This window comes from Hypanus sabinus, chromosome 3 (genome assembly GCF_030144855.1).
Source record: "Hypanus sabinus isolate sHypSab1 chromosome 3, sHypSab1.hap1, whole genome shotgun sequence".
In the NCBI taxonomy this organism is placed as follows: domain Eukaryota; kingdom Metazoa; phylum Chordata; class Chondrichthyes; order Myliobatiformes; family Dasyatidae; genus Hypanus; species Hypanus sabinus.
This window is the reverse complement of record NC_082708.1, coordinates 58,268,283-58,293,456: the sequence shown is the minus strand read 5'-3', so window position 1 is coordinate 58,293,456 and position 25,174 is coordinate 58,268,283. Positions and strand designations below refer to the sequence as shown.

The 25,174-nt window shown below is 38.5% G+C and overlaps 1 protein-coding gene across 2 annotated transcripts in view; it reads left to right on the top strand.

Annotated features, from left to right (window-relative positions):
- LOC132391359 (mitogen-activated protein kinase kinase kinase kinase 4) overlaps positions 1 to 25,174 on the top strand; it is a 268,779-nt gene that overhangs the window by 180,897 nt on the left and 62,708 nt on the right. For both annotated transcript variants that reach the window (XM_059964431.1, XM_059964432.1), the window contains exons 5-10: positions 1,606 to 1,716; positions 2,679 to 2,769; positions 9,165 to 9,295; positions 16,058 to 16,112; positions 20,152 to 20,230; positions 22,298 to 22,473. In XM_059964431.1, the coding sequence (XP_059820414.1) occupies positions 1,606 to 1,716; positions 2,679 to 2,769; positions 9,165 to 9,295; positions 16,058 to 16,112; positions 20,152 to 20,230; positions 22,298 to 22,473 (643 nt within the window). The remainder of the gene's footprint in view (positions 1 to 1,605; positions 1,717 to 2,678; positions 2,770 to 9,164; positions 9,296 to 16,057; positions 16,113 to 20,151; positions 20,231 to 22,297; positions 22,474 to 25,174) is intronic.

Sequence of the window (25,174 nt, the reverse complement as noted above, 5' to 3'; positions counted from 1 at the left end):
CTCCGAGGGAGGAGTTGTAAAGTTTGATGGCCACAGGCAGGAATGACTTACTATGAGGCTCAGTGTTGCATCTCGGTGGAATGAGTCTCTGGCTGAATGTACTCCTGTGCCTAACCAGTACATTATGGAGTGGATGGGAGTCATTGTCCAAGATGGCATGCAACTTGGACAGCATCCTCTTTTCAGACACCACCGTCAGAGAGTCCAGTTCCACCCCCAAAACATCACTGGCCTTACGAATGAGTTTGTTGATTCTGTTGGTGTCTGCTACCCTCAGCCTACTGCCCCAGCACACAACAGCAAACATGATAGTACTGGCCACCACAGACTCGTAGAACATCCTCAGCATCGTCCAGCAGATGTTAAAGGACCTCAGTCTCCTCAGGAAATAGAGATGGCTCTGACCCTTCTTGTAGACAGCCTCAGTGTTCTTTGACCAGTCCAGTTTATTGTCAATTCGTATCCCCAGGTATTTGTAATCCTCTACCATGTCCACACTGACCCCTTGGATGGAAACAGGGGGATTCAGAGCTGCGTCACCAGGTCCTAATGTCCGCTGCATGGAGACATGTTAAATAAAGTCTGGGGTTCTGCTGGGTCCTAAAGACCACCGTACTGATAAATGTTAAATAAGGGACTAGAGCATCTGCGAATTTTGTTATCCGTGAATTTTGGGTCCTGGAACCAATCCCCTGTGGATAAGGAGGGCTGACTGTACATATTTTAACAGAGGGGTCCCTAGCATGATTGTATGGTGACCGTGACAACAGTGAACCCAGTTCTTTGCTGGATAGCTGGTAGAACATCATCCTGGAGAGTGAATGTTTCCTCATGGAGATAAATAGATTCTTGTTTCACAAGAAGCAGAGCGCCTTAGATAAACAGAAATGTGGCATTGAGGTTACAATTATAGCAGCCGCGATGGGTTGAGTGGCTTACTCTAGCTCCTTTGTTTGTATGTTAGATTATGTGAGCAAGTCCCACAGTCAACCTTGGCAAATGTCTTCTCAGTTAAGACAAGATTGCCACCAATAAATCAAACTGGCATTTAGTTATAAAAATGATTACAGGTGTGTCTATCTCTGCATTTAGTTAAATTATATAGTACATGAATTGAGAGCTATAATCATGAAACATCTGAGGAAGAAAGTAGTGTAGACTAATTCATTATCAATTGCCATGTGAGCTCTATTCATTTGAAGCCTTTCCCCATATGCTACACCATATGCTGTGGTTTCAAAATAGATCCATTCCTAATGGCATATACATAATATTCTCTTCAAAAGTCAACAGACATGTTTCTCTTAACTTTAAGTTGATCTTTTTATAATTACTTTTCGTCAAAATAATATTGATGTATATGAAATTTTTAGATCTGAATTTTACCTGTGAATTTCATTACCTGTTATCAAGTAAAGTTTTTTTTGTGGAGAGTTTGTATAAAGTCATTCTTATTTAAAATAAAGTGGAATATAGTACTTTTTAATGGTTTGAGTTGTGTGGTTAACAATTGTTATGATGGAGCTATGAGATTGAAATAAGATCTTAATTGACACAATTGAAGTCAGTTGCTGTAATTTTTCTAAAACTTTTTCCCTCCAATAGCTTGTAATGGAGTTTTGTGGTGCAGGATCCATTACCGACTTAGTGAAAAACACTAAAGGAAATTCCCTGAAGGAAGACTGGATTGCATACATCTGTAGAGAGATCCTTCGGGTGAGCATAGATTTTTGAACAAAATCCAAAAGCTGGTTGCTTCACAGGTGTTTATGATCAAAGTAGAAGAGCATAACTTATCCAAGCAAGGAAAAATCCATTACGACTGCATAAATGTGGATTTAGTATCAACAGGTCCTTTAGAGATTCTGTTTCTGCACTTTGGTCTGGCCTCCATTCAAACATTTATGGGAGTTGAATTTGAAGTATTAGTAACAGATTAACAACCTAATCTTACAGCCCTTAGTTTTATTGATAAATGGTTAAAATAAAGTGCTTCATTTTAAAAATAGTGTTCGTATTATGTAGACCATTTAATTTTGTTTGGTTTCTTTTGAATTAAAGTAACCTGACAAAATTACTTTCCAAACTCTTTTGTTCATAAGAGTTTTTTTTGGAATAAGCATTAGCAGTCTGGGTAGCTGCCATTTTTGCTGCCCTTCAGACCTTGAAATGTGTTTAAAATGCAGAAGTATTCCAGACATCACACAAGATCTGATTTGTTTCCTTTCTTGGCTGCTGTGATCTGTTCAGAATTGTATCATTGCTGCTACTTTTGTAAGCAAAACAAGAAGACAGGTTCAGCTGAAAAGAAATGTTCAGTACCTCAGATTAATGTGGAATATATCCTTCCCTAACTGAGTCCCAGATTTTTATGCTATAAATTGCATGACAATTGCCCTAACTGCAATTTTCAGATTTTACACTCTGTCATTTAGATAGAAGTTGCTAAGTTCTAATTCTATCTAGTGCCTATTTTTAAAGTTTTTTTTGTTAGTTTATTGTTATTTTGGCTTAATTCTGTAATTGATTCAGGTTGTTAAAAATGTTAATATGCAAGGATTATGAAATAGAAAATGAATCTGTAAGCAAACGTAGCTGTTAGATTTTTTTCCTCTTTTGCATTGATCTCATTTAGCAAAAATACATATCATACTTACATTTGTTTAATTTGTTTTTAGGGGTTGTCACATCTTCATGTCCATCACGTAATTCATCGTGATATCAAAGGCCAAAATGTATTGCTGACAGAAAATGCTGAAGTGAAGCTGGGTATGTAATTAATATTGGAAAGCCAGAGACTGCATTTTAAATGGTGGTTCCATATCTGACAGAGAAAACAATTAAATTGACTTCCACTAAGAAAAAAAACCTTTATGTACATACTTGCCAGGAGCTGGTTAAATGTAAAATTCAAGGCAAGCAGATGGCAACTTCAGTGTTTGCCATAATGTGCTTGAGTTTTTAATTAGGTTGGCCCAAATTTAAATTCTATAATTACAGTATTGTGCAAAATTCTTAGGCATGTGCGTTAACGTGGAGTGGAAAGCGAGCTTGTAAATCTGGACGGAGCAAAGGATATTGGGAATGGCAAGGGTAGAGCACCATAGGAGGGGTATGAGACAATACAGCTATATAGGACCCTGGTCAGACCCCACTCAAAGCACTGTGCTCAGTTCTGGTCGCCTCAGGAAGGATGTGGAAGGATGCAGAGGAGATTTACAAGGATGTTGCCTGGATTGGGGAGCATGCCTTATGAGAATAGGTTGAGTAAACTGGGCCATTTCTCCTTGGAGCAAAGGAGGATGAGAGGTGATGTGATAGAGGTGCATAAAATGATGAGAGGCATTGATCCTGTGGCTAGTCAGATGCTTTTTCCTAGGGCGGAAATGGTTCCCACAAGAGGACACAGGTTTATGGTGCTGGGGAGTAGGTACAGAGGAGATGTCAGGGGTAGGTTTTATACTCAGAATGGTGAGTGCATCGATTGGGCTGCCGGCAATGGAGGTGGATACGATAGGGTCTTTTAAGGGACTTCTGAATAGGTACATGGGGCTTAGAAAAATAGAGGGCTTTGGGTAGGCCTAGCAATTTCTAAGGTAGGGACATGTTCGGCACAACTTTGTAGGCTGAAGGGCCTGTATTGTGCTGTAGGTTTTCTGTTTCTATGTTTTCTGTGTTTCTAAATGGCAGGGGTGGGGTATGGGTGTAGACACACCCAGCCCTAAGTCATCAGGCAAGGTAATTTCATTCCAAACAGTTGGTTTATTGATCATTACAAAATGTTTCGCTGGTGCTTCCTATTCCCTCTCCTGTTCCTTCCCCTTTTCCCAACCATGATTCCCTTCTCTTTGTCCCCTTTCCACTCTCAGTGCATAATAGGGACCCATATCAAAACTAGGTTTGTCATCACTCACATGGCATGCAATTTGTGTTTTTTTTTTGTGGCAGCAGTACAGTGCAATACATGAAATTACTACCGTACTATGCAAAAGTTTTAAGCATTAGATATATCTGAGATTTGTGTGTAATAAATAATGTGTAACTGCTAGATTGGTCTTGTGTGTCTGTCTTAATTTTGCTGGATGGTAATGAAGAGGGTATAGCAATAATTTCTTCAAACTACAAACAATTAGAATTGTTTGTTCTCATGCTTTTTAAAATTTGATGAAGGTAGCAATAGTTCTCCATGTCTAAGAATATCTGTGAATTGAAGTTATTCAATGCCCTTTCAGGAAATTTCACTTTTAGTGGTGAAGCAAAATTGCCATTGGGAACTCTGATCATCACTTTCACTGCTAATTATGAGTACTTGGGTTCCCTGTCTCCAAAGCCCTAATTTCAGAAGAAGACTTTCAGTGTCCATTGACTCTTCAAAACCAAGCTTATGTACTGTGTTTACTATCTGGTAAAAAAAAATTCAAATTACAAATGATTTCTAAAATGCAAAACACAGGTAAAATTCCTGTAAGCTGTTAAGACATACCAGTGAGTTGCAGACAAATGAGTTGTCTCTCATAGAAATCGAAGGCAGAGGAATGGATTTTAGTTGCCTCATCTTTCTGTCATTCTTCTTTATGTTCCTTGACCATTCCTAACTGGCTTGACTGCTGTCTTGCATTTATACTGTGTTTTTGCAACTTGGCTGATTTTTTTTTTTCCATGTGATTTTTTTTCCACGTAACTTTTCACATAGATGGTCTAAAAGCTCTGTGGATGGGTATTCCAGATACCCAAAGTTAATGCTTTGAGTAAGCAAATTTTTCAACCATTAGTAATATCTTTTTGAAGTGCTAAGTGATGGTTTCAATCTGCTCTGCAAAGTTCTTTGAACTTGATAACGTAGACGGCATTCTCTAGTTTGATATAGACCAATTAGTATAACCCTAGTGTCTTACATTGTCTCTCTTGAGTAAACATACTCGTGCTGTAGGCGGACAATCTGCTCCATGGACAGTGCTGTTTGTTTGCAAAGCTGTCCTTTTAACTTCAGTCTGATTATTAGTTGATATTTACAGTAAGAACTGAAGACTGGCTCTCTTTTAAATATTCAAAGTAAATTTATTATCAAAGTACATATACAACCATGAGATCCATTTTCTTGTGAGCATACTCAATAAATCATAATAGAAGAATAACCATAACAGAATCAATGAAAGACTGCACCAACTTGGACTTTCAACCAAAGGCAATAAACTGCAAATACAAAAAGAAAGAAATAAAAATAAATAGGCAATAAGTATCAAGACCAAGATGAATAGTCCTTGAAGGTGAGCCCGTAGGTTGTGGGAACATTTCAGTGATGGAGCAAGTGAGGTTGAGTAAGTTATTCCCTTTGGTTCAAGAGCCTGATAATTGAGTGCTAATAACTAACTATTCCTGAACCTAGTGGTGTGAGTCCTGACACTCCTATAACTTCCTGATGGCAGCAGTGAGAAGGAGCATGTCCTGGGCATTGGGGTTCTCTGATGAGGCATGCTGCTTTCCTGTGACAAAAATTCATGTAGATGTGCTCAATGGTTGGGAGTGCTTTACCCGTATCCACTTCTTTTTGTTGAATTTTCTGTTCAAGGGTGTTAGTATATCCATACCAGGCTGCAATGCAGCTAGTCAATATACTCTCCACTACAGATCTACAGAAGTTCATCAAAGTTTTAGATGTCATGCTGATTCTTCGCAAACTCCTAAGGAAGTAGAGGTGCTGCTATACTTTCTTCATAATTGCACTTGTGTGCTGGGCCCAGGACAAGTCCTCCGAAATAATATCACCGAAGAATTTAAGTTGCTTACTCCCTCTGCCTCCAGTCCTCTGAATACTGGCTCATTAGACCTCTGGTTTGCTTCTTCTGAAGCTTCTTGGTCTTGCTGACATTGAGTAAGAGTTTGTTGCAATGGCACCACTCAGCCAGATTTTTAATCTCGCTACTGTATGCTAATTCATCACAACCTTATTGGGCTTACAACAGTAGTGTCATCAACATACTGTAATATGAGATTGAAGCTATGTTTAGCCACACAGTCGTAAGTGTAAATCGACCAGAGCAGGGGGCTAAGCACACAGCCTTGTGTTGCGCCTGTGCAATTGGAGATCGTGGAGATGTTGTCAATCCAAACTGACTGGGATCTGCAGGTGAGGAAATTGAAGATTTCACAAGGAGCTATTGAGGCCAAGGTCTTGGAGCTTATTGATTAGGCTTGAGTGGATGATGGTATTGAATGTTGAATGCCAATAAAGAGCATCCTGATGTATGTATTTTTGCAATCCAGATGTTCCAGGGTTGAGTGAAGAGACAATGAGGTGGCATCTGCTATGGACTTGTTGCTCTATTAGGCAAACTGGAGTGTATCCAAGTCAGTGCAAGGCAGGAGTTAATGTTTCATCACCAAACTCTCAAAACATTTCATTGCTGTGATTGTATGTGCTACTGGATGATAGTTGTTGAGGCAGGATACCACATTCTTCTTAGGTACTTGTATAATTGAAACCTGCTTGAAGCAGTTAGGTATCTTAGACTGCTGAAATGATTGGTTAAAGATCTCTCTGGACACTCCAGCCAGTTGATAAGCACAGGACAAAAAGCTGAACAAAGAACATTGGAAGTTTAACATTCTCAAAAACATCTTTCTTCTCCAAAAGTGTCAGCACCTGTAAGAATGTTTGGCAAAAAGACCCCCAGCCCTCATCAGTGAATATCCATAACAAAACAGTTATTTTATTTGAATGATAAACATTTAAATTTGGACAAATAACTCTCAACACACATTTAATGTTCACAGAGGATTTTTAATTTATTAAAGATTTCTGAACTACAAAAGATTTACAATCTACAAAGGATTTCCAAACACTGGAACAATTCTTACGAACTAGAAGAACATTCCAAGGAGTTGCAATGGAACAAGTTGTCTGTCACAGAAACCGAAGGTGGCAGAATGAATTCCCGTCTTCTTTCTGTAACTCCCAGCTTTCCGTCATTCCCCATGTCATTCCTAACAATTTTCCCCGCCCCCTCTCCCACACCAAACCTTGATCTTTCTGGTGTTCGGTTATTATCTACTAAATGATGACATTTGCATGTGATGTTTTCCATATATTTTTGCTGGGAGAAAGTAACTCACACAGATAGATGTCTTAAAAACTTCTGGCGACAGAGATCCCAAATATCAATAATTAATGTTGTGAGGGCTGACCCCTTGAGTACATAAATATCGCAACTTGTAACCATGTTTAATGTGCTGAGTGATATCACTCCATTGTTTTGCATTTGTCTGATAGAGACAAGGCTCCTGCTCACTTTACTTTGTAAAGCCATGCCTTCAACTTCAAACTAATTGCTACTTACTACTTCCATTAAGAACTGGGGTCTGTTTGTTTAGATTAAAAGCTGAGCAAAGAATTTTTGTTAAAAGTTTAATTTTATCACCAACAGCATTGATTCTTTAGAAAGGTCATGCAGCTGTGCTTAGCAATAAGCAATAACCCTGGAAAGTGAACACCCATAACAAACAAAGTGATCAACAGTACATAAGATAAAATCAATCATTTATTAATTACATGATATATTTTATGTATTTAAAGAATTTAGAAAAAGTAACAGGTTTCTACTTTAAATTGTCATATAAATTACATTTGTATTTGATATTATGAAGCTTGTTTTTAATCAGTTAGTCTTGTTGCAATGTTTTTTCAAAGCAGGATTAATCTGGAATCATATCCACAAAAGAAATATTTCATTGGCTGTGAAATTTACACTCATGTTCAACTTATTTATTGTGACAAGTGTTCTCCATGCTTTGTAAATGAAAATGAGAGTTAAATTTGATGATCTGGATGCTTCCATACAGTTTATGTGCTGAGTTTTTCCTCAAATTAGCTTTAAAGATGTATTTACAAAAATGTTAACTGTTGTTGGTTCTCGTTATTTGTCACAATTTGTAATTGCTCAGTTGAAGGGAATTAAACTGCATGTTTTTAAATTGCAATAGTTTCTGAGGGATTCTTCTAATTATCCATGATTTCTTGGGTTACTTCAAAACTGAAGTGGAACTAAACATTTTAAAGTCAAAATTAATTTATTATCGAAGTATGTATTGTCACCATAAACTACCCTGAAATTCATTTTCTTTTGGGCATTCATAGTAATTACAAAGAAACACAGATGTACAAACAACCAGTCTGCAAACGACAACAAATTGTACAAATAATAAAAAAAAATAAAAAGTGCACCCCCTCTCCCATAGCGGCATTGAGAAGAGAGCATGGTCTGGATGGTGGTGGTCCTTGATGATGGATGCTGCTTTCCTGTGACAGTGCTCCATGTACATGTGCTCAGTGTTGGGGATGGCTTTACCCATGATAGACTGGGCTGTATCCGCTACTTTTTGTGTGTGTTTCCATTCAAGGACATTGGTGTTTCTATACCAGGCCATGATGCAACCAATCAGTATACTCTTCTTCGCGTCTCTAAAGTTCGTCAAAGTTTAAGATGACATGCTAAATCTTTTTTTTAAAAAAGGTAGAGGCACTGCCATCCCTTCTCTGTAATGGCACATGTGTGGTACCCAGGACAGATCCACTGAAATGATAACACCAAGGAATTTAAAGTTGCTGACACTCTCCACCTCTGATGAGGACTGGCTCACGGACCTCTCTGGTTTCCTCTTCCTCCAATAATCAGTTCTTTGGTTTTGCTGACTTTTGAGTGAGAGGATGTTGCTGCAAGTGAGAAAATAGAGGATCCAACTGCACAAGGAGGTACTGAGGCCTAGGTCCTGGAGCTTATTAATTAGTTTTGAGGGAATGATAGTGACATTCTTTGTGAAATTTGCTATGGTTTTGTTAATATTATTATAGTCAGGGTAAGAAAACCATTGATTGATAATTGAACCCATTGATTTCATATTGTGAAGTAGAATTTCTCACTGCTTTTTTTGTACTTGAATCACAGTGTTTGAGAGGCCTTAATATAAGCACATGAATAGGTAGGAAATTGAGGGGTACAGATCATGTGCATGCAGTTGTGTAGTTTAAGTTGATAGACTGGTCAGCACAGATGATGTGGACTGAAACAGTTGTTCTTGCTCCAGATTGTCCAATAAATGTCCTGGTTGTTAACGCTCATTGTATTCTCCCCACATAGTGATCACTTTCCCTGAATTTTTCTTTACAGTTGATTTTGGTGTTAGTGCACAATTGGACAGAACTGTCGGCAGAAGAAATACTTTCATTGGAACACCCTACTGGATGGCACCAGAAGTCATTGCTTGTGATGAGAATCCAGATGCAACATATGATTACAGAGTAAGATGTTGGATTTCATCATTTGGTTAACTTCTGTTGTTTTGCTTGGACTCGGTTAAAATTCATATTCTTCCATTTCATTAAACAAATATTTAGAAAAAGACTAAAACAAGATAACATTTTGTGCAGCCTATGTCCCTTTTATTTGCAGGTAACAGGTGATGGAGAATATCTTTTGTGTCATGGTGGATCATCAACTGAATACCAAAAATGATATTAAAAATGGGTTTGCTTTGTCTTTTTGCCCAAAGTAAGCAATGAGGAAATGAAATTAGAATAAAGCTAGTTGCAAATCCCCCCACCCCCCATAATACCCTAACACCATTCATATCCATTTGTTACCATTGGTCAGTGGATATTGGATATGCTTCAGAAGTTTGAGAATTGGTCATATTACATATTGGCCTTAGTAATCATTTCCAGTTAATTTTTACACAACATCAGGACGAAGGGCAATTCACTTCTGATTTAATCCCATGCAGAGTTTTGGCCCTGAAATGTTGATAATTTTGTCCCATACCCCTCCCCAAACCCCACAGATGCTCTTCACCGGCTGAATTCCTTCATATTCCAGGATCAGAAGTCCCTTGTATCTTTCATTTAATCCTGTTTGCATGCATTCATCTCCATGGGGAAACAAATGTGATAGGGGCCAGATAATCTATTTTTACCCCTGCTCTCTGAAAACTATCCAGATGAATAAATTGGATTTAATGTTTTAATGTACCTAGATTTACACTGGAAAATAAACATCCAAAGCTCTGCTGCCCATGTCCTGACCCATTTGAAATTCTCCCGACATCATTTGGCTTGTGCTTTCAATTGGTTAACTCTTTAATCAATTGGCGGTGATTGCTTTGAAAAGCTTTTTTTCTATTTATGCTTTTCTGCTTTGATTTCAAATCCAAACTAATGTGTTTTTTTTTGGGAACTTGACTTTTTCATCCTTGTACTATCACCAGAACTCAATACCAAATTCAAATGATGGAGCATGATTGCTTAGGGGTTTACGAACTTTTATTGAATTGTGAGTCTGTGCGTTTCTTAAATAATATTTGTGCATAATTTTATTGTAGCTGTCATAATTGGGTGTTGAAGTATGTTAATAATGGTTTAAAATACGGTTTGGCAGAATCAAAATCTGTATGGGTCCACAGCGGAACAATGGTTAAGAGAGAAGAAACTTGGGGGGAGGGGCGAATGAAATAATTGGCATCACACTGGGGTTTTAATTGATGCAATGTACTGAGGTATACTTCCTACAGAAGTCTGTTCCTTCCTATTTTAACTGATGATTTGACTCCTTTTATTAACATGGGCTACTGCTGAACTAACCATTATTTTCAATCAATTTTTGGCACAATAAATTCTCCAAATCAGATCTGTCTAATCTTCAAATAAAGATGTGTGATTTGTTCTAGATTATGATCATCAGTCTACCCATACATGTGCTTATATAAATGCTTCATTTAAAGTTATTAACTGCATGTCTGTTTCACTTTTTTCAGTAGTATTTGCAGAGATTTTTAAAACTTGCAAAATAGTAACTGCAGCAGCATGTTCCATTTTCAAATAAATCTGTTATAAAATATCATTTAATATCCTAATTATTCTTGTGATAATTTCATATGTCAATTTGCCAAACACAGACAATAGTTTTTTGCAAAACAGGCAGAACACAGGTTATGATAGAATTCCACTCAGAGTCATAGAGTACAGAAATAGACCCTTTGGCCCATTTAGTCCATGCCAAACTGTTAGTCTGCCTAGTCCCATTGGCCCAGCCCTAGACTGTAGCTCTTCATATCACCCCCCCATCCTTGTACTTACCCATGCTTCTCTTAAATGTTGTATTCAAGCCCACATTCACCAATTCCAATGGGAGTTTCTTCCCCTTTATTTGTGAAAAAGCTCCCTCTTGGGTTCCCTTCAAATATTTCTCCTTTCACTTTTAACCTATGACCCCTTTTCTAGTCTTACACAACCTCAGTGGAAAAAGTCTGCTTGTATTTCCCCGTTAAAAGTCTTAACCTATTCAACGTTTTTCTATAACTCAGGTTCTCAAGTCCTGGAGAAATCCTTGTCAATTTTCTGTGTTCTCTGTCAATCTTATTGATGTCTTTCTTGTAGGTAGGTGACCAGAATTGCATGCAGTACTCCAGATTTAACCTCACCAATGTCTTGTACAGCTTCAACTAAACATCCCAACGCCTGTACTCGGTACTGACATATAAAGGCCAATGTGTGGAAAAACTATTTTTAACAATCCTGTCTACCTGTGACAACACTTTAAACGAATTATGGATCCATATTCCCACTTCCTCCTTCCACTATACTCAGTGCCCTACTTTTCGCTGTGCAAGTCCTCTCCTGGTTTGTCTTCCCAAACTAAACCTCAAACTTAGCTGCATTGAATTGAATTTGCCATTATTTCAGTCTATTTTTCCAGCTGGTCCAGATCCCTTTGCAGGATTTGATAGCTTTCCTCGTTGTCCACTATACCCAAAATATTGGTGTCATCCACAAATTTGCTGATCCAGTTTATCATCCAGATCATCAATATAGATAACAAACAGTGACGGACCATCACAGATCTCTGCAGCGCGCCAGTAGTCATGGCCCTCCAGTCAGAGAGGCAGCCATCAATTACCGCTATGGCTTCTCCCACAAAACTAAGGCTATGTCCATACTAGACTGGATAATTTTGAAAACGCCGGTTTCACATAAAAATGATAGGCATCCACACTATGTGTTTTTAAAACAATCTCTATCCACATTGAAACGGAGATTTCGGCAAATCTCCTTCTCCTGCGCATGTGCAGGACACATCTACTGAAAACAAGTGACACGTTTGGTGTCGAATCTTGCTGTAAAAGTGCGCATTTGTGTAGTTACAGACTAGTAAAACTTAAATGATGGACAGCGGTTGGCTTTAGCGCAGGAGAACTTAAAAGTTAAAAAAAAACAAATACTGGAGTGTATGGAGGCAACCGACAGGGAGTTCACGGACAGTATGAACTGGCTGACGACGAACATTGAAAAACTGACTAATTCTGTTGCATTAATAAAGCACCTTGTTAAATGTATAAAACATGTCTGCATCCGTGTTATCTTGTATTTCCATACAATGTTACATTAGGCTGTTACGCATCTATTGTCAGAGAAGTACTTGCATAAATAGGTAAACCACCTTCATACGAGCAAGGACAGAAAACAGGGCAAAGTGAGTATAATTATTTATTCAGTAAGTTATGGGTCAAAGTATTTGGTGAGTACATTTCTAACTTTTCTGGCATCAGTTTCATTGCCGTCTGTTCTGAAATTGTTAGGTTGCGTTCAAGAAAACAATGAAGTAGCGTGCTGCCATCTCACAGCATTTTCAGATTTCTCCGGTTACCCCATCCACACTGATCCGGCCAATCTAGCATTTTCAAAATACCCACTTTGGAGAGCGTTTCTGAAAAGCTCCAGATTCTGGGGACAAAAATGCCATTTTATTGTGGATGGAGGGTAAAAACGAAGAGAAAACGCTTCGGTTATGGATTTATCCGGTGTAGTGTGGACGTAGCCTAATATTGAATCGATTTTTTTACCTCATCCTGAATGCAAAGCGACTGAACCTTCATGACCAGAGACTGCCATGTGGGACTTTGTTAAAGGCATTGCTAAAGTCCATGTAGACAACATCCACTGCCTTTCCTTCATTAACCTCCCTGGTAAACTTATTTGGAAAAACTCTAAAATTGGCTAGACAAACCTACCGTGTTCTGTCATGTTGACTATCCCAAATCAGGCCTTGCCTGTTCAATTACTTGTAGATTCTGTCCAATAGAATACCTTCCAATAATTTACCCATTACTGACATCAGGTCTTCTGGTCTGTAATTTCCCGACTTATTCTCAAGAGCTTTCTTGAGCAATGGGACATTAGGTATCCTCCTGACCTTGGCACCTCACCTGTGGTTAAGAATGTTTTAAGTACCTCTGTCAGGGTCCTTGCCATTTTTGCACTACCCCTGTCAGAGGGGCTCCTCGTAGACCCAGGGGATCTATCCACCCTAATTTGCCTCAAGATAACACAGAAGATAATCCTCTTCTGTATTCGGTCCATGAACTCGTACTGCTTTGCCTCTGTCTCCTGAGTAAGTACAGATGCAAAAATGTCCTTTTAAGATCATCCTTTTCTCTTTTGGCTCTATGCATAGATGAATGCACAGATCTTCAAGTGGACAAATTTTCTCCTTTGCTATCCTTTTGCTCAATATATCTGTAGAAGCTCCTGGGTTTCGCAATCACTTGTTTTGCCAGAGCAAACTCATGTCTTCTTTTAGCTCTCTTGATCTCCTTTTAAGTGTTCTCTTGCATTTCTTGTACTCAAGTACCTCATTTGTTCCTTCCTGCCTATATATGCTACGCACTTACACTTTTTTTCTTAACCAGGGTCTCATAATGCCTCAGAGAGCAAGTTTTCCTATACCTGTTAGCAGTTCCTTTAAGTTTAATTGGAACATACAAATTCAGTTTTCTCAACATTTCACTTTTGAAGTGAAAGATGCTCTTGCCAGAGAACAACCTGTCCAAATCCACACTTGCCAGGTCCTTTTTGATGACATCAAAATTGGCCTTTCTCCAATCTAAAATCTCAACCTGCGGACCAGACCTACCTATCTCCATAATTATCTTGAAGCTAATGGAATTATGATCACGAGATCCAAAGTGCTCCCCTGCACACTTCTGTCACCTGTCCTGTCTCACTCCCTAACAGGAGATGCAATATTGCACTCTCTCTAGCTGGAACCTCTATATATTAAGGAAAAAATTTTGAACACGTTTGACACTCTTTCCCATCCAGTCCTTTTACAGTCCCGTTCAATATATGGAAAGTTAAAATAGCCTATTAATACAGCTTCATTTTTCTTGCAACTGTCTGCTACCTCTCTACAAATTTGCTCCCCTAAATCCCAATGAATATTAGGTGGTCTATAATATGCCATAATATTGATCATCTCTTGTTCCTCAACATCCATATATCTTCAATAGATATTTTGCCCTGTCTGAGCATTGCCGTGACATTTTTCCTTGAGTAGTAATGCCATCCCTCCCCCTTTAATAATTCCCCAGGACACTGAGGTGCCAGCCCTGCCTTTCTTGCAACCAAATCTCACTAATAGCTGCAATATCAGATGCAACAATAGAGGCAATTTAGAACATTAACCCCACCATGCTTAACCTTTCAGTTCTTGTCTTTGTGTTGTTCCACCACCGTGCCGCTAGCTGCACTGGTACTCTGACTCCTAGCCCCCTGTATCTAGTTTAATCCCTTTAATCCACCCCCCCCCCCCCCGATCAGCAGTAGCAAGGATATTGCCCCCCCAATCCCCGCCTCAGTTCAGGTACAAAGTGTCCAATCTATACAGGTCCAACCTTAACTGGGCCAGCGGTCCAAAAATATGAAGCTCTCCCTCCTGCACTATATCCTTAACCACATGTTAAACTGTATATTCTTCCTATTTCAAGCCTCACTGGCACGCGGCACGGGTAGCAATCCTGAGATCACCCCCCCGGAGGTCCTGCACTTTAACTTGGCACCTAACTTGCTGAACTCACTCTGTAGGACCCCTTCACCCTTCCTGCCTCTGTCGTTGACACTGATGTGGATCATGACCTCTGGCTTCTCACCCTCCCTTGTAAGAATACTATGGACTTAATTGGAGATGCCCCTGAGCTTGGCAGCTGGGAGGCATCATACCATCCCTGAGACTTGTTCTTGCCCACAAAACCTCCTGTCTGTTCCCCTAAATAATTACTCCCCTTAAAATTGCTTGCCTCTTCTCCTCTCTTTCCTTCTGAGTCACTGTGTTAGACTCAGAGCTAGAATCCTGATTGCTGTGACTTTCCTCTGCTACCCAGCAGAAGATGTAAGCAGCCCCACAGCATCCATCACATCCATCCCTGTCCATCCTACTGCTTCAACCTGTTACTCATGCATTTTTAAACTGGGGCAAACCAAATCTAATACATCTCTGTCAGAGTCCTTTCAACCATTGCTTTGATTGCTTAGAGGAACAATCCTTTAATAACTATATACTTTTTGCTTAGAGTAATTCTATTGGATTTTTCTGGTATCATTTCTTTAACAGTATCTTCCATTTAAAAACATGTATGTGTTCAACCATAGCCTAACCTCTTTTTTATTAAAAAAGGGAAAAAATAATGAAATTTAAAATATATTTTCACATTTATCTGCAGCAAAATGTCTCCCATCAATTTACTTGGACCACAACCATCTTTCTTCATTTGTACTCACAATTTGCTATTGCTTCTAAATTGATGGTGTCTTCAGATATGAACCTTTTGCCGATGACTGAATGATTCAAGCAAAATCATTTGTGACATTCTATTCTTCCCATGGCTAGCCTCTTCCTTCTTTCTCTTTCTGTACTTCATTAACTTCAGCGATTTTTGGTTAGGATTATGGGGATTTTTTTATGTTGTTGGTGGTCAATGACTTGCACACTTTTTCCAGTTAGTAGGGTAACTTAAGGTTCTGTACATTTTGACAGTCACAAGAAGTTTAATATTTTTTTGTAGTAGCACCTATATTGGAAGCAGCCTTTCAGTTTGTGTATTCATGGAAATAACATATACCTCGAGTTATATTGTACATTGGACATTAATTTTAACATGTACGTCAAATGTATGATATTATTTTGTCATAAATTTAGAAGTAAAAGTTGACAGCTAATGTCTCATTTTCATACAGAGTGACTTATGGTCATTAGGCATCACAGCCATTGAAATGGCAGAAGGAGCACCTCGTAAGTAATACTGTGAAACTTGTAACGTATATTTATATGGTGAACTTTTTTGATTAAAATATTGTTATTTTATTTAAAGTGTCAAAATGAAATTGTGCTAGCCTGACATGATGAAGTCTTATCTTCCTGCATGCATTCTAAATTGAGTTACGGGATTTTTTTCAAAGCAGTGTTTTATGAATTGTACGCAGGCAAACAGATGCCAGTGTTAGTTGCTTATGAGGTAGGGCTAAGACGTGTTGTTCACTGTGACATTATCATTTGCTCTTTATCTCATCTGTGCAATTGAGCTGAGAGTAACAGATGTTGTTGTGGGTGGGAGGGAGTTGGAAATTGGGAATGCAGATGGTGAAAGGGTGAAAAGAAAGTTTGTGCATTGTACCTGCATGGAAAAGTATGAGTTTTCAAACAATTTAGCATATTTTATATTGTGCTTGGATTTTTAATGATGCTAATAAATGTTACTTTTGAATCAAAACGCACTAGTTTTGACTGAAAGAAATTAGATAATGCCAGGGTAGCAGGAGGTGGAGTTAGTATGTTGGAATATTTCTGGGATCAGGGCTAACAATTTGGAATACTATTTATGTTTCAAGCTCAATATAAATCTGTAAGTGATTAACCGATGATAGAAGGATTGGGGGGTTGGGGGAAGACAAGTAGAAATAGGTACCAAAGGAGTTGAGTATGATCTGATTGGGTATATTGAATATGCTCAAGTATTATTCAATGATGAAGGAAAATACATGTTACAAGTACAATATTGATGGCAGGGAAGGAGCAAATAATGAAGTGGAAGGGGTTTCATGATTAATTCATCTCTTAAAATGTCAAATGACATGGAGCTGTCATTAGCATAACAAACAGAATGTCTTATTGAGACGCAAGTTAAGTATTAGTCAGAAAATATTACACTAGAACTGATTGTATTACTCTTATGATCTGTATTTATGTGCTGAATCACAAGACTGTTTCAAATTAGAAGTGAAGAGAATTGAAGGCAAAAGCTGGTGGTCTCTTGTTATAGTGGTTTATATGTGACTTTATTGTAATATAAGACACAAATGGGCATTGATGATATAAATCTGAAGAAGCATTTGTCACAAAAAAAAAAGATAATATTCAAGCAAAGATATATTTGGTAAATGGTGGAAGGCACAAGTAAAAGTCTGGAACAACTTTTCACGAAGTCTGATCAGTGGATGAAAGTGTTTTGAATGGTTGAGTGGAAAGTAAAAACCATTCAAGACAGTGTGATAGATGATGTATTTAGGGCTACAATAGCTAGGATGTGTTGACTTGCCTCTTAGCAACTGTAATGTTAAAAATGTGCTCTCTTACCTGGGCTTGGTTGTGGTTAATTATATTTTCATTCAAACTCTACTTTCACTCCAGATCTATAAAAGTATTTGAAAATTTTAATAGTAGATGCTGGAAATTTGTAATAAAATCGTGATGCTGGAAACACTCAGCAGAACAGGCAGCTTCTGTGGAAACAGAAACTAAGTCAAAGACTTCACGGAGACACTGACCTGTTGAATACCTTCAGCATAATTTTTCTCTTATCATTTGTTTTTATAATGGAAGTATATCTTCTACATGCTTAATAGCAGTACTTTGTTTTGTAACAGTATATGCTTAATAGTGATAGAAAGATAATGAATGATTCATTGTACTCCACTTGTTATGGTAACCTAATTTCCATCAGATTACATTACTGAATCTGTGCAAGACCATAATTTGTTGCCTTCTCCCTGGAAAGAGTGTGAATAACCCTCAATGCCTAAATTTAGATTTCTTAACACTTTTTTTTTATACAACTGGCAAAAGTTTAAAAAAAGTAAACAGGCCAAAGTATATCTTGCACACAGGCTGTTCTGCTCCTTTCTTGAAGGAATGCAATTACCAGTTGTATACTGAATCATTTGCAATCTGTATAAAGGGGACCTGGCTATATTTCTATTTTCTAATATTTATAATTATTGTGATGGTGACATTTGGGCATTTTTGAAAGGAATAATGTAAATTGAGCATACTAGCTAATGCACACACAAAATTAGATTTGATTTTTCACAAGCAGTAACTCTGCCTCTTTCATTTGATAAGGTGCCGTTTAGGGACCTCATTCAATTTATGAAATAGCCCATCTGGTCTGCTTGCACTGTCACAGCCCTGAGAGTTCTGCTTCTGTCCAGTTTGGCTGCCTGCCTAGGCTCTCCATGCTTGCTGCCTTGCTCTTCTGCAGGGTCTTGTTCTGTCCCATCAGATTTGCTGCTGCTCCACAGATTGTGGGCCAGCTAATTGTATTAGCTTTCTAATCTTACATGGTTAAATAACTTAATTTGTTGATGGGGCCATTCAAATGAAGAAGCTCCGGGACTGAAACTGTGCACAGCATGAGCTGGGCTTCACAGTGTCCCAGTGACTCTTGGTCATAATCAGAGCTTTACAGCATAGAAACAAACTCTTTAGCTTAACCTACCCATGCCGACCAAGGCGCTTATCTAAGATAACTTTGTTTACATGCATTTGCACATATCCTTCTAAACCTTTCCTACCCAGGTACCTCTCCAATGTCTCAAAAATATGGTAAATTATATCTACCTCTATCACTTTTTCTGGCAGCTTTTTGCATATATTTATCCTCTGTCAGGAAACTTGCCTTTTTTGATCCGCTTTTTAAATCTCCACCCCCCTCCAAAACCTATGCATTCTCATTTTGAACTCCCATTACCTTGGGGGAAAATGTTCCAGGACGTCTACTTTCTCTTTGCCCCTCGTGATTTTATAAACCTCTCTAAGGCAACCCCAACAGTCTCAGCCCATCCTTAGAACTTCTGCTTTCCAGTCCTGGAGCACTCGTGTGATTTTTTTTTGCAGTGCCCTATCTGGCTTAATTGCATTCTTAATAGAGCTGCTGTGCAGCGGTGTGGAAATATGTCTCTACCAAAAAAGTGACTCCCCTCCACTAGCCCTTGGACAAGATGTAGCACCCGTTTGGGCCCAAATCAGGGTCACGGTGAAACCATGGGAGCAGGTGGTGGATCATCGTATGAACGACTGTGGCATATCGCAAGTTCTGGTTATGCGGCCACTGACACCAGGCAGACAATCTCTGAAGAGTATTGATCACAGCTGGTGTTGCCCCCTTGTAACACACAGCCCAGAAGAAGGCAATGGCAAACTACTTCTATAGAAAAACTTGCAAGAATAATTATGGTCATGGAGACCGTAGTCACCTATGTTATATGACATGGCACATAATGATGATGAATGTAGCTGGGCAGCCAGTTCAAATGGGGTCTCACCATTGTCTTGTATAGATCTATCAAGACATTGAACTCCTATACTCAAAACCTTGGCTAACAAAGGCAAGCATACCATTTACCTTCACCACCTTGCCGAACCGTGTCACCACTTCTAGGAAACTTTGTACTTGTACCCCAATGTATCTCCATTTTTTAACCTTCCCAAGGGCTCCTCCATTGCTTTGAATGCCTCGGTTTAACTTCCCAAAGTGCACCACTTTCCACTTGCCTGAGTTAAATTCCATCTGCCACTTTCTCAGTTGATCTGGGTCCTTTTGTTGAATTAGATTCCTGATATTTTGATTGGATTATTCAAATTAAAGAAAACATTCTTGAGATTGCATCTCAAGTCATTGGCAGTAAAGGAGGAAGTACAAGAAGTGGTGAATGGGATGAAAAGAGACGGTTCCTGACCGGGTAGTAAAAGGATCAGAACTATCACCATCTGGTTAAGCATCACAGCTGTGAATTATAAAACTGACTCTCACTCAGGAACATTTTTGTGCTCTACAGGACTAAGATTATTTTTAACTAACTAAGAAAATGAAGATTGTCCTTGGACAATATGTAGTTTCATTGTGATTTTTGTGCCTTAATTCAATTTGAATTGGGTGATAGAAGGGGGTTGGGAAGGGTTGACTTAAATGATTGAAATTTAATAAATCCTGCCTTTTCATTTAGTTAACAATGACACAGCGTTGACAATTGCTATTGTATGTTTTCGCTTTTAGCCCTCTGCGACATGCACCCAATGAGAGCTCTGTTCCTCATTCCTAGGAATCCACCTCCACGTTTAAAGTCCAAGAAATGGTTAGTACTTTTTGAAACATGGGGTAAAGTTTGCATGTGTTATTTGCTTCATAGCCTTCTCAGTGCATCATTTCCCATAATAGTAGTCAAATGACAGCTTCAGTGATGAAACTCTCTCCTGAGTGAGAAGAAACTCAGCACAAATCTAATTCAAAAAGCTGACTTTGTTGATTCATGATCAGTGCAACCTCAATCAGTTTTTTATTCCTTGTAAATGGTTTATTTCTTTTTACTTCTATTTTCTCATCTTGTTATTTTCCTGGTTTTTTTTTCTCTAATATTCCAGTGGTAGAATAAGACCATTTCTGTGGACTTGTGTATATCCATATCCATGCTTTTTTTGTATCATGTGTTGTATATCATTTAACAGTAAACTGGAATTTTGAAATAATGTGTAAAACCAAGTGTGAAGAAACAGCTACTCATTCATTCAATTTTATCCTTCCTCATTAATTCACCCAACCAACATTCAGCTCAATTTGGAGTTATGTTTATGTTGTTGGTCCAAGAAGATAATCAAGTAGATTATTCAAGATGCTTGTTATTCTTGCAGTTCACTAGTAATTTTCTTCTGTGCTGTCTGACTGGTTTAGCCAAATAAGTACATAGGAGACAAACTAAAATCACAGATTTAATTATGCAGTGCATAATTGGAAAAGTGGTGTTACTTGGTGTTACTGGAAAAGTGTCATTCAGATTCCACCTTATGCATGATTCTTAATGTCCAATATGCTTCAGGGAGGTTCCCTCTAACTCCCCCTTTGGCTGTACCTATGAACAATGTCAATCTTTTCATATTATATTCCAAAAACATTCTACAGCGGTATTTATGCAAGTTTTAATCCATAAGTTATCCAGTCATTTGCTGTGATCTTCAGTATCATCTTTATATCTAATTTCAGCTTCAAGAAACTTTAGAACTTGAGTAGAAGTTAAAAATTTTTACATTTGGAATCTATTATTTTCCCTGGACGTACGTGAATCCAAATGCTTCATGATGTAGTCTCTGGTATTTCCATATTTTTCAAGTAAACTGTGTGGCACTCCTTCTTATGAATGCACTGAATTAGAGTATTACATTTAGATTCCCTTTTTGCATGCAAAAAAAGATGACTTACTCTAAAATGTACAAACTGCATCCTGTATCACCACTATTTGCACCAGCTACATTTAACTAGTTTGTAAATGTTTGTGTCTTTATTTAAATAAAAAAATCAGTTGTTCTTGGAAAAGTCTGCTTTAATTCAACCCATCCTTTTGTTCTTCTAAATCACTCTATTCAGAGGCTATATACCTTAATCTTGTTAGTTTGTTTCCTATGGATCACAATGTTATTGACCACGCTAAATATAATTTCTGAATCTCTGAATAAATAGTCATCATTCATGAGGCAAATATTCATCATTCATGAGGCAAATACTCACTTTTTTTTGAAACATTCTAAATCTACTAAAAAGTGTATCATATTCTAAACAATTGTTATTAGATACTACTTAGAAATGTTAACAAATTATTTTCAATTAAATTTCCAGTACTGAGCTTGTTGATTGTTCTTAACTTTACCTAATGGGGTTGCTCTTGTTTTCAGAGGCCTCAAGATTAATGGTAGAAGATGAATTTATTGATCATGAAGAAAATAAACTAATTTCTTTAACAAAATGACACTTTATTGAAATGTGGGATAAATCTAAGTGTACATTGCTATTAAATCATTGTACTGCAAGCATCCAAGAGTCGAATTGTATTGTGCATGTCTCCTCAGAAAATATACACAGCCTTTTTGTGGTTTCCTGCAGATGTGAAATAATACATTTGATATGAATGCATGCTTGACTGCCTCTATTATATAAACTGAATACTTGCTTTGTAGAGAAATAATTCATCATTTAATGTTGAAGCTTAAGTGCCAGTTAAGAACTCTGAATAGTCATTTCAACTGATAAGGGTGAAATTTAGTGCCTCATCAAGCATTCTGAATGAACATATCTTGATCTTTGACTCAAATTAAATTGCAGATCTTTACTTGCCCATTTCAATAAAGCTTACCTTTTATGTGTATATTTACAGGTCAAAGAAATTTTTTAGCTTTATTGAAAGCTGTTTGGTGAAGAACTACATGCTGCGACCTTCAACTGAACACCTGCTAAAACATCCATTTATCCGTGACCAGCCCAATGAACGGCAAGTTCGCATTCAGTTGAAAGATCATATTGACAGGACAAGGAAGAAGAGGGGAGAAAAAGGTGTGTGGTGCAATGTTTATGCAATGACAAAAGATGTTTAAATAATAAAAATTTGTAAATAATATTACACATTGGAAAATTAATTCCTGTTTGATCAGACCAAGGATTTTAACTTTGTTTGCATGTACATTATGAAATTTCTTTCATAAAATGGAATACAAGTGCAAAATCCATAATTAATTTTGAGGATTTCCAATTATTGATTGAATAAATTTATCATCTCATGTTAAAGCATGCAGCAGTAAAACAAGGTTATTCTCTTCACCATTTAGCAAGCCTCTCTAAGCTGTACATGATTTAATTCTTCCTTTTCATTCAAGTTCTCCTTGAACATCTGCATTGTAAAGTCTCCACCCTATTTTAAAATCTCCATCCTAATTGTTATTTATTATGCTACTTTTTCTCAGTAATCCAAGCTTAAAGCCATTAAGGAACTACGAACGTTTGTAGCTATTCCTTAGATATTAAGTTGGCATTATAGTTAAATATGAATCACTATCTATTTGCTGAGCAGGTTTGGTGAGATTGATAATGGCTTTGAGCGAGGCAGTCCCAAGCATATTGTGGAGCTGGGGTCTGGGTCCTAGAGCAAGGCACTTCCCGGTGCTCAGACAATTTAAATGCCGGCACAGATAGACTGAAAGCCTGAGTGTCAGGAACGGAGGGGAGGGTTGGCCTGATTTCGCTCATTCTCCCAGGAATGTTGATTCCTTTCTCCGTAGCACCGAGGCTGTGGACTGATCCAGCTGCTGTGTGTTTTTGTCCCACTGGTCTGGTGAAGAGGGACCAAGGCTTGGGCCTACTCTGGCTGCTCTGGGAATGGATATGGAAACTCAGTCTGGTTCAGGATGCTGTTGGCTTGCTTCTGTTGTTTGTATGATTTGTTTCCCCCCCCCCCCCCCCCTTTCTCTACACTGTGGTTTTTGCTCTTTTTTAAAATTGGGTTATTCTGGTTTCTTGCTTTGTGGCTGCTTATAAGCAGACAAATCTCAAGGTGTATAATTTATACATTCTTTGATAATAAATGTGCGTGTAATCTTTGAATCATGTTTATTATCAAGGCCAAAATTTGAAGGTGATTGTCCAAGATGCCAGATCTGAAGTGCACCGCTTGAGTAGATGATGAAAGCAGTTTATGTAGACCGGGAGCATTGAATCTGTGTGGATAGTTTTTCCTAAAAACATGCATAGCTCTGATGGATCAGAACGCATGCTTTGGGTGTGGTACAGCATGGATACAGGCCTTTGGCCCAACTTGTCCATGCTGTCTGTCACTCAACAAGCTAGTCCCATTGAGCACATTTGACCCATGGTCCTCTAAGCCTCTCCTATCCATGTACTTATCTAGATGGCTTTTATATGTTGCTGATGAGCCCACTTCACTTCCTCAGAGCTCATTCCAAATATACAGTTCCCTTTGCGTGAAGAAGTTGCCCCCGATGTGCCCTTTTAAATGTCTTACCTCCGATCTAAAACCTATGCCCTATGGTTTTTAGCACCCTCTCCTCCTGGGGAAAGGAACCTGGTGCGTGCTCCTTGTGATCCTGATGAAGGGTCTCGGCCCGAAATGTCAACAGCACTTCTCCCTATAGATGCTGCCTGCCCTGTTGCATTCCACCAGCATTTTGTGTGTGTTGCATGGCTCCAGCATTGACCCCATTAGTCACAGGCTTCCAGTCTGAGATCATAAACCTCTGTAATTATGAATCCAGTCTACAATCTGCTGTGACTGTCATGTGATCTAACCTTCCAGATTAGCCTGCCATGAGAGAGCTTGTCAAAGGCCCTGTTAGAGTCCATATAGGAAACATTGACTGCTCTAGTCTCATCGACCCACTCAGTTACCTTCTTGAAGAACTGACTTTTTCCAGCCATGCCTTCTCATACACAAAGCTGTACTGACTGAACCGAATCAGACTTTGTCCAAATGTTAGTAGATTCTGTCCCTGAGAATCTTCTCCAATAACTTATCCACCACCAATATCAGACTCACTGGCATGCGGTTTCATAGTTGGTTTTTGCTACCCTTTTTGAAAGAATTGCACCACATTAACCACTTCGCAGTCCTCTGGAAACTCGTCTCTAGCCAGAGAAGGAGAAAACAGCACTGCAGTGGCCTCTGCTATTTCTTCTCTAGCTTTCCACAAGGTCTGCAAATGCACTAGGCCAGGCCTTGGAATTTATCTACCTCAGATACTTTGAGGCCTTCAATACTTCCTCCTTATAATTATATGCAGACCACACATTTCCCCTGCTTTATCTGTTTCCTCACAGTATAAACTGAAGAAAATATGCATTTTAAAAATATCACCAGTTTCCCTTGTTTCCATATGCTGACAGCCATGTTGGTCTTTTAAGTGGACCTTTTCTCTCCCTAGTCACCCTTTTACTCTTAATATTCCTATATAATCTCTTGATTTCCCCTGCCCTTGCCTGCCAATTCCTTTCATATCCTAGCTTCCCTTGAGTGCACTCCTGAACTATTGTAGGCTTCAAGTGCCACGCCAGTTCCCAACTCTTTATGTGTAATATATACACATCTTTTTCTCAACTAAGGCTTAATATCACTCATTAAACAGTCTTCCTGAAACCTGTCAACTTTGTCCTAACCTAACGGAACATGCAGGCCATGAACCCTTGGCACCACAGTTTTAAAGACCTCCCACTTGGCGCATGTTCCCTTATATGCAAGCAATCTTAC